This window comes from Protopterus annectens, chromosome 5.part1 (assembly GCF_019279795.1).
Source record: "Protopterus annectens isolate FY-2018-M chromosome 5.part1, PAN1.0, whole genome shotgun sequence".
In the NCBI taxonomy this organism is placed as follows: domain Eukaryota; kingdom Metazoa; phylum Chordata; order Ceratodontiformes; family Protopteridae; genus Protopterus; species Protopterus annectens.
Window position 1 is genome coordinate 430,319,676 of NC_056736.1, and position 9,857 is coordinate 430,329,532.

Sequence of the window (9,857 nt, forward strand, 5' to 3'; positions counted from 1 at the left end):
TTAAGAAAAACATAAAAAAAGTTTGACAATGAGTTTGCTGACATTCAAGTCAAATTACAAAATGTGAAATCTAGGTTAAATAAAGGAGATAAGGGAAGTAAGGAAGAAACTGAAAACTTACACAAAGTAAAGCCAATGAACGTGTATCTCATAAAGCAGCTGTAACTTTAGAAAATCTAAAAATAGCTCTATATGCTAGACTAGGGCACATTTGAAAAATTTTACTAAAAATAAAAAAAAAAAAACAGTCTAAATTTAACCTGATAAAAGAAATAATAATAAAACAACAGAAAATAATAAGATTTGAACAGATATCAAGGATGCAATAGACATATTTAGGCAATATTAGATTCCCTTACAAAAGGAATCAAAGCAATTGCACCATTTCAAAACAAATTTAAAAAATCTTCTGAATATATCATTTCTAACAAAATATCTCCTAAATTAAAAGGCAAATTGACTGAACAAATTTCCTTCAAAAAAATAAAGGAATTTAAAAACATTAACTCACCAGAAATTGATGGATAAATAATAAAAATATTCACAATACTCCCCAAGCAAATTATCCACCTATTCCATAATGTTTTTTTTTTAATCATACAGTCATCAGTAGCAATTCCACCTTCTCAGAGATAGTCTTTAATAGTTTCTATTATAAAAGAAGACAAAAATCCTCATTTATACCCTGCATATATACCATTTTCTCTTCTAAAGATTTACTATATTTTTTATGTTTAATTTTATATGATAGATTAAAAAAGTATCTATCAAAACAAATTAACACAGATAAATCTGGCTTCATTTACAAGAGACACACAAGATAACATTAAAAGAAAAGTAATATTGATATTTTAAACAACAAAGATCACTAAGTTATATGCATTAGTCTTAATATTTAAAAGGCCTTTGACTCATTAAACTTGAATTATTTATTCCGAACTTTAGCACTATTCGAATTTTCTTCTGTATTAAACTTGGCCCATTCTCTTCTGAAACAATTCCACTAATTAGAGGAACAAAACAAGGTTGTCCTTTGTCCCCTACCCTCTTAGCTTTAGCTATAGAAATATTGACAATAGCAATTAGATGTGATAAAAATAAAATTATTAGAAATGAATGAACATTATCATTCTAAAAGTATGCTTTTTGCAGATGATGTTATGCTAATAGTGCCTAACTCCAAAGAATCATTAAATAAACTAAACCCAGATATCAAAACATTTTCAAACTTGTCAGATCTTCATTTTAACCCTCTTAAATCCAAATATCTTATTTTAAACAAAAATAATTTAATGAACTCTCATAATAATCTTATAGGTATTGAATCCCAAACTTTGCCTTATATGGGTATTATTATATATACATCTCTTGAAGAAACTAGAAAAAAATAACTACAATAAAATATTGAAGGGCCTATCTAATTTGATACTTTGACAGAATAATAGAATAAAGCATGTTTTTCCTTTCAAGATAGACTTCAGCTAATTATAATGATTTTGTTTCCTAAGATTTTATACTTAATACCCACTATATCTCTTGACCCCAAGTAAAGATGATATAAAAAATTCAGTAAGCTACTCTTAAAATTCAAAACAAAAACATATTTGCTCAATTTCATTATACTAGACCTTGGACTTTATGAGGTATTAATTTTCCAAACAATAAAAGCATGCCAAATCATCAATGCTTGGACTTGCAGTTAACTGGTTTGCCCCTAACTATTCAGTACATTGGAAATCTTTGCCCATTTCAATTTTTAGTTTTAAAAAAACTGAAAATTAGCACTACTTCTATTGAGATAATAAACAATTATTTGTAGTCATATGTATGTAACTTTATTCAATTTAATATTTATTCCTCCTCACAGCTGAAATACATTAATTTAATCTTAAAACATTTCTAAACTGTAATTATAGTAATCTAGACCTGTAATTATGGTTTGGTTCACTAATTCCATTTTTATAAATAAAATATTTTTGAAGCAATTCATCATCAGAAAGTTCTTCAATGAAAATATAATAACTTTTTCTTTTGGTGTAATTGGCTAAATGGTGCTAAAATTAAGTCAACACAATCATTAATCTCAGAATATAACTTAGAAGTTCAAGACTGGTAAATTTTGTAGAGCATAAGAGCTCATGCACAAAGTTAATATTTCCCTTTATCACAATCCTATTATAAAGACCCCCTAAATATGTCATATATCTATATGAAATTTTAAACAATAATAACCCAAAAATGTAAGTTAGTTTTATATAATAATAACATAAATAAGTTTTAGAGTTTCATTACTTTAGGAGAAAACTCACTATTGTCTGAAATGAGCAAAATATATCCCATAAAATCTGTGGAAAATACCACATTGGTACAACTAAGGCATATGTATGCCTAGAAACTTTTAATACATACCTGTTTAACAAATTAGACTATCAAAATTTGGTATTGATAAGAATATTCAACACTGGAGATGCAAACAGTTTTATATGGCTGATTTGTTGCACATTTTTTATAACTGTTGGCTATTATCTGCTTACTAGAAGAAGATATATTTTCTGCATGCATTATTGTCCAACAACTTTGTATAAAATAAATGAATAATATTATTCAACATTCCTGACATCTTCCAGATTAATAATGAAAATTGCTTTCTCATATGGACTATTCTGGCCATGGTAAGGAAATACATAACCCAGGAGATGGAAGAAATCCTCACTGCCAACATTTGAAGAATTATTGACTTGTCTACAAGGAGTAGCTCAGAAAGAGATCTCCAGAAAGAAGAACAGGATATTTCACAAACTGTGCATAACATCTCCATGGACAATAGTTCGGTTGGTGATTGAGAGATCTGCTATCACCTTTTTATACGCCTTACCTATTCTTACCAATCGCAGTTATCCCTACAACAAAAAATTGCACGGTGTTACAACAAAGGTGCTATGTTTGCAACTATTACCAAAGGACTCACCACTGCCTATCATTCAAGCATCTCAACTAACTACAGCTATCTCAGTATTTAACTACGGTTCACCTACTGATAATCCACAAAATCATATATAACCAGAGCTGTCCTGTCTTCAAATCAGTCATTCAACCTTAATGTCCAAATAGAGAACTATGCTAGGAGATACATTTTTACTTGCCATTACTAAACCTAATAAGACTGCAGGTGAATCACTATTTTCAAACTGCATTTTAAAGTATGGAACTCCATTACTCTCTCTCTGAAACAAATTGATAATCCAAAATCATTTACAGCTCACCTAAACACAGTACTTGTCAGACTCATTATTATGATTGTGCCTTCACCCCGGTTAACACAAATATTTTATCCCACATAATAAAGATAGAGTTTTTCCATCTAAACAATTTCTTATTGCCATTGCATACTTCTTATTAACATTTCTACTTTCTCCCACTTCCACATGTTCCTTAAAATCACTCACTGACTTTATTGTCTAATACCACATATTTTTTTTCATCTTTTCAGTTTCACTCACTCTTCCCTATCTTAACCCATCCTCACAATGCTTCCTTCTGCCTCAAGCCCACTTTGTCCACTGAAGATATTTATTTAATCTGTTTTATCACACAGTATTAATCTCATCATCAGTGTTACAAGGTTGCACTTTATGAATCAGTATGTTTCTGTCACTATAACTAAGAGTGAAACTGTTTGCATCTTATGGAATAATTATGTTTCTATGCTTCAGCCAATATGTATTATTTCAGCTCCCTACCTTTGTACTATTGCAGATGCTAAACATTACAATGTATCACATTGCAATTTATGTTTCTGCATTGTGATTTGATCTGGAGCTTTTCTTCTCAGGTCTCCACCAATGGAGGTGTAATTCAATATAGTAGCAGAAGTTTTTAAGGATACAGAAGGGCAGAGAAAACTGTGTTTATATAATTCATTTTTTAAACCAAGAATTGTTTCTGGCCAAGGGGAAAACACGGAGGCTCAGCAAATAGCATTGTCACCTCACAGCAAGAGGTTCCCTGGTTTGATTCTCAGCTGGGGAGCATTCTATGCAGAATCTGCATGTCCTCCCTGTATTTGATTGAATTTCATCTGAGTGCTGTGGTTTCCTCCCACATTCCAAGGACATGCAGTAGGTGGACTGGACACTCAAAATTGGCTATTGGTGTGAGCACATATGTAAGTGTGTAATGTGAAAGAACAACCATGGCAGGATTAGTCACCCAGTGGTGTGAACCTTGGCTCTAGATGATTGTCACTGTTGAAGTGACACCACAACCCCTTGTGCAAAAATGGGAAAATGGGTAGTGATTGAACAGATAGATTGCATCTGGTCAAAATATATTTGCTGCCTGAAGAAGTACAGACCAATTGAAGCTTAGTTTTGAAACATTTTAGAGAAAGAGCTCAAATCTAATCCCAAGAGGAATGCTGTTTAGGTAAGAAAGTTGAGATGGGTCATTGAATTCTTGATGCTGCCTTTTCTTCTAATTTTATCCTTTTTTATTTTCTGATTTGTAACTTATAGTACCTTTTCTTTTCTTTAATAGACGTCATAAAATTGGTGTTTTCTTTTGTGTGTGTGTGTGTGTGTGTGTGTGTGTGTGTGTGTGTGTGTGTGTGTGTGTGTGTGTGTGTAAGACAGCAAGATATCAGTTTAGGTAAAAGGACAAAGGCTTGAATAAGTGTTTTCATCTGCAGAATCCAAAAAAGTAGGACATGTCAGTTTGGATGGCATTTTCCAGATCTGAAAACATTAATTTGGATGTGGTGGGAACATATTTTGCAATCTAGAATGAGAGAGTCTGTGGACTACAGTTCAGAGTATGATTAATTGAAATTAGGCCAGGGTCAAACTGTATGCAAGTTGGCATGAGTTTTTGTATGGCTGCTAATATAGATGGATACTGGTTAAAGGACAGGTGTTTGATAAAGCTTTTTGGTGCAACATTGTTGACCCATTGGTTGTGCAGGAAAAGAAGAATAACATATTTTTGCTATTCTGTTGGAGTATTATAGGCTGTGGGCCCTGTTACTCTCTTTCTGCCCATCTCTCCCACTCTCTCTCACTCTTTCTCTATAGATTTATGTATATCGATATAGATGTGTGTGTGTGTGTGTGTGTGTGTGTGTGTGTGTGTGTGTGTGTGTGTGTGTGTGTGTGTGTGTGTGTGTATGTATATATATATATATATATATATATAGAGAGAGAGAGAGAGAGAGAGAGATGTTAATAACAATGACACAGGCATAATGTCTGCAAATAACAGACTCACAAACTGAAAATCCCCAATAAACAAATTACACAAATTATTAAACAAGAAATACTTCAGTGAGGCAAGCCACTGTGTATACCTCATGTGGAATGCTTTGCCCCTGACACCCATGATAATTCATTGTGCCAACTCCATGGTTATACTGAGAAATAGCAAATATCCCAAAAGTGAAAAGATGTTCTCACACTCATTTCTAATATACAACTGCATATTACAAGATAGCTGAACTTTATAATGCATAGTCAATTATAAATGACTTTACATTTAAGATCCAGTAATAGTGTAATTGACATACCTGCATAAATTACATGGCTACAGACTAGTGGCACAATGCCTAATATTGGTCTGTCTGCCCTTCTTTATTTACTTAATGATCAGATATCTAGTGGAGCTACCACACTATGCCACACTTCATTTAAAACAACAGGTTAAAATCAACTTCTGAAACAAAAATACATGCAATTACATCCAGCAAACTATGATACATTGTGCACCTTATGTATAATTGTAATTCAACTGTATTTCTTTTTTTTTCTTACTATAGGTGTTTTATCACCAGACCTCCAGTGAAAAGGGGTCTATATAGCCCAGTTTGACGATCCCAAAATGGAGACGCAAAATAAATAATTTAATTAATTAATTAATTAATTAATTAATTAATTAATTAATTAAATACATGCATACTTACATACATACACACCTAATAAATAAATATATCAACAAAGTATTAGCGTGATATTATAACAACTGAAGTGTCCACCACAAAAAATCATGCATAACTAATATAAAAATATGGTGGATAATTCTACACTTATTTTCTGCCACAGAAAGAGATGCATTCTGTTTGAAGGAAATAAGCAATCATACAACATGCTATTACACAGAGCAGTTATTTTGTGCTTTGTACACTAATACTCCAGTGAAACTTACAATAACACCTTTATGCATTTAGAAATTATGACAAAAATATATGTATTTACAACTGATTGTATACATCTCAAAATCTATAGCTCATTAATAAAAATATAATAGTATTAAACACAGAATCATAACTATCCAAACAAAGCAAAATATATTTAAATGAGTTTTCTTTCTCTCATGGTATTACTCGTATGTTCATCAAAAATGTATTAGTCTTCTAAAAAGATGTGTAACTGCTTCTTTTACTTCTTTGTTTCTTAGTGTATAAATTAAAGGGTTTAATGTAGGTGCTAATACTGTTATGCAGATTGTACCCATGACATGAAAACTATTTGAAATATCTGCTGTGTAAGAAACATAGCTAATAATGATTGATACAAAATATATGAAAACTGCCATCATGTGAGAACTACATTTTGATAAGGCTTTAAGACGCTCCTCTGAAGAACCAATTTGAAAAACAGCAATAAGTATTTTAACGTATGATAGAGCGATAAGAAATAAAGGCATAACAGACACTATCATTGCAATGGAAAACCCAGAATAAATATGTAAAGTTATATCAGTACACACTAATCTGATAACAGATAAATGCTCACAGAAAACATTATTAATTTCATTTGTACCACAGAAGGGAAGCTGAGATATTAGAATAACTCCTGGCATCATAATTATGAAGGACAATATCCAAGTGGTAGATACAAGCAGGAAACTAACATTGCTGGTTATAATTTTTCTGTAGTACAAAGGTTTGCAGACAGCTATGAACCTATCATATGCCATGACTACAAGAAGTAATGCTTCAGTGCAGCCTAAACTGTGCCAGAAATATAGCTGTATCAAACATGTACTGAATGAAATGTTGCTTGAATTTGTTACAAACACAGCTAACATTTTTGGAATTATTGCAGTTGTAAATAGCATATCAGTAATAGAAAGATTAAAGAGAAAAAAGTACATAGGCGTATGCAATTTTTCATTTGTTAAAATTGTTACAAGTATGATACAGTTTCCAGAAATAACAGTTAAGTAAATACAAGAAAATGTAACAAACAGCGTACTGTAAAAGTCATGAAGATGTGACAATCCAATTAAGATAAACTCTTCCACTGATGATTTGCTTGTGTTATCCTTTTCTGAAGCCATACTCTGTTGAATTGTGGTATCGTCACTGGAATGGATACTAATTTATATTTACCTATTTATCTGTATTACTATCCCTTTCTATTGTATGTTCATTCATTCCTTTACTCATGTATTCTCTGGAATCCACTTTATTCTGTAAGGGAATATGATAGAATTACTTCTGGTTAAAATCATGCTGACAACAAAGTGTAGCTCAATCCATAGATATTTTTCTGTACTAATGATGTAATACATTTAAAACATTAAAATCACAATGCTTCTAGCAGTACACTGTTTTCTATTTGAGAATGCATACTAGCGTTAAAATAAGTTTCCAGTCTAAAACTTGAAACATCATTCTAAGAAACCAAGGACATATTTATTGTACAAAATACATTTACAATATCATTTATTTCACATTTTTTATGAGGAAATATACTGTGTTATTTCAGTAATTGCTTTAGATACCTTACAGTATTCCATTAGTTTCTATAGAATGCAGTTGAGATGCCCACTACTGCCACCGATATGTGATGTCCCCATGGTGGGCTAGTAATCAAGGAGCCTGAATTCTCACCATTGACACTGGAGAGAGATGTACACTTGGGATAGAAATGGATACACTCAGTATTTCCAGATGCCAAACTCTCTGCATCAAGCGCAATTTCCCTTAAGAGCACACAGTGAACACACTCAGGCTGGGGTCTGGATTTCTCTATATCTGTCTCCCTCCAGGTCTCCAGTAAGACTCCCCACTGGTACAGCTGTAGGGTTAGGTCCTCAGCTGAGTGTCCAAGTCAAGTCCTCCAGCACCCTCTTTGTTAACCCACTGTGTTGTGTCCCTGCGCCAACTAGCTGACACACACATACTCTTTAAGATTTAATTTTCACAGACACATACACACACACACACACACACACACACACACACAGGAAAGGCTGGCAGTTTACCTGCTCTACTAACTTTGCTCAGACTATAAGGTAGGTTCACTGCCACCAGTCAGTTAGTATAAGGCTCTTAAAGGGGAATCCAATTATGGCAAATTAAGTTAATATTAATAAAAATGCTAGTAGTTGACCAAGATAGCTAATCCTTCTGGAGTAGCCCACACAGTGTCACCAAATAAATACAAGTACTCCCAAAGGTTAGATACTTTCTACAAGTACCAACCACTATAAATGTTTTAAATATATTTAATAATAAATAATAAAATAATATTTAAATATTTAATATATTTTTACAGTAAACCACAGAGTATAAATCACAGAAAATATTGAAATTAACATTGATGGACAGACATACAAATAAAGAAAAACAATCTTGTTAAACTTAGCTTCATTATATTCCTGACTTTACTGTTCCCTAATAACATACTTGAGCAAGGTAAGATGAAATACATGGACAGTCTTTCTAGTCAGGCTCTCAAACAGAATACTCTATATTCTGAGATTTCTCTTTGTAATATCTAAAATATAATTTCCAGAAGGGCCTGCAGGATGACCTCATGTGGTCTCCTGACTATAGGTTATTATAGTATTCCCCTTTGAAACTATGACAGGAATTTAGCATAGACAACTAAAAAACACATATAAATGTTTATGGCATTGTATGAGGCTTCCCCAAGTTTTACTAAGCTAATGAACAAAGGCTTTTTTTCCAGACCTAACATCTCCTGTTCTATTCAGTATTGTGGGGTACTGTTTTAATGGTTTAACAGCTCATTTACATTTCTCTGATTTTTCTTAAATCTAGTTACCCGTTGCTGTCCCAGTGACCTCTATTAAAACATATACATTTAATTCAGTTACAGTAATGCATGTACATTTCTTTTCATTCCAGCAGGGTGCACTGTTGATACAGTTTAACACAAGCAAACTTCACAAATACATTTTCAGTGCAGGCATCTGTACAAATCAGTTTGATATGCAAATGACATATAATTGTAATATATTTGTAACACAAGCATATTGTATAAATCAGTTTGATATTCAAAGGACATATCATTCTTTACAAAACTCCAGCTGACTATGCTGGCACTTGTCCATATCATCGCATCTCTCCCCTCCTCAAAGACTCAAGCTAGTTTTTCAAGTGACCCTTGAGAAACATGGCTTGAGAGAAATAAGCCTATCAGGGAATATGTAACCCCATTGTCTGTCATGACAGCCCATCTGTTTGGCATTGCTGACTCCACTATGGTGTTGTACTGTCATATCATATGCCTACAGTCCTAAGCTTCACCTTAAAAACTTGGCATTCTGCTGTCTGTCTCTGTGTTGCCATATTAAGGGGTTGTGGTATGTAACTGCAGTGAATTTCCTTTCATACTGATAAGGCTGATGTTTCTGCAGTTCCCATACTATGGCTAGACATTCCCTTTCTACAACTGCATAACATCCCTCCCTGGGTTGGAGGCTGCGGCTGAGATATACCACTGGATGCTCTTCTCCCTCTGAAGAAACCTCGTTAAGTACAGCCCCACCCCATGATTTGAAGCATCCACCTGCACAACAAATTATTTTCTGTAATCTGAACTGGCTAACTCAGG

At 33.0% G+C, this 9,857-nt stretch overlaps 1 protein-coding gene across 1 annotated transcript in view; it reads right to left on the minus strand.

Moving 5' to 3' along the window:
* LOC122803200 overlaps positions 1-7,329 on the minus strand; it is a 116,191-nt gene extending 108,862 nt beyond the window's left edge. The window contains exon 1 of the mRNA XM_044072808.1: positions 6,390-7,329. Within this exon, the coding sequence (XP_043928743.1) occupies positions 6,390-7,329 (940 nt within the window). The remainder of the gene's footprint in view (positions 1-6,389) is intronic.
* Between the last annotated feature and the right edge of the window lie 2,528 nt (positions 7,330-9,857).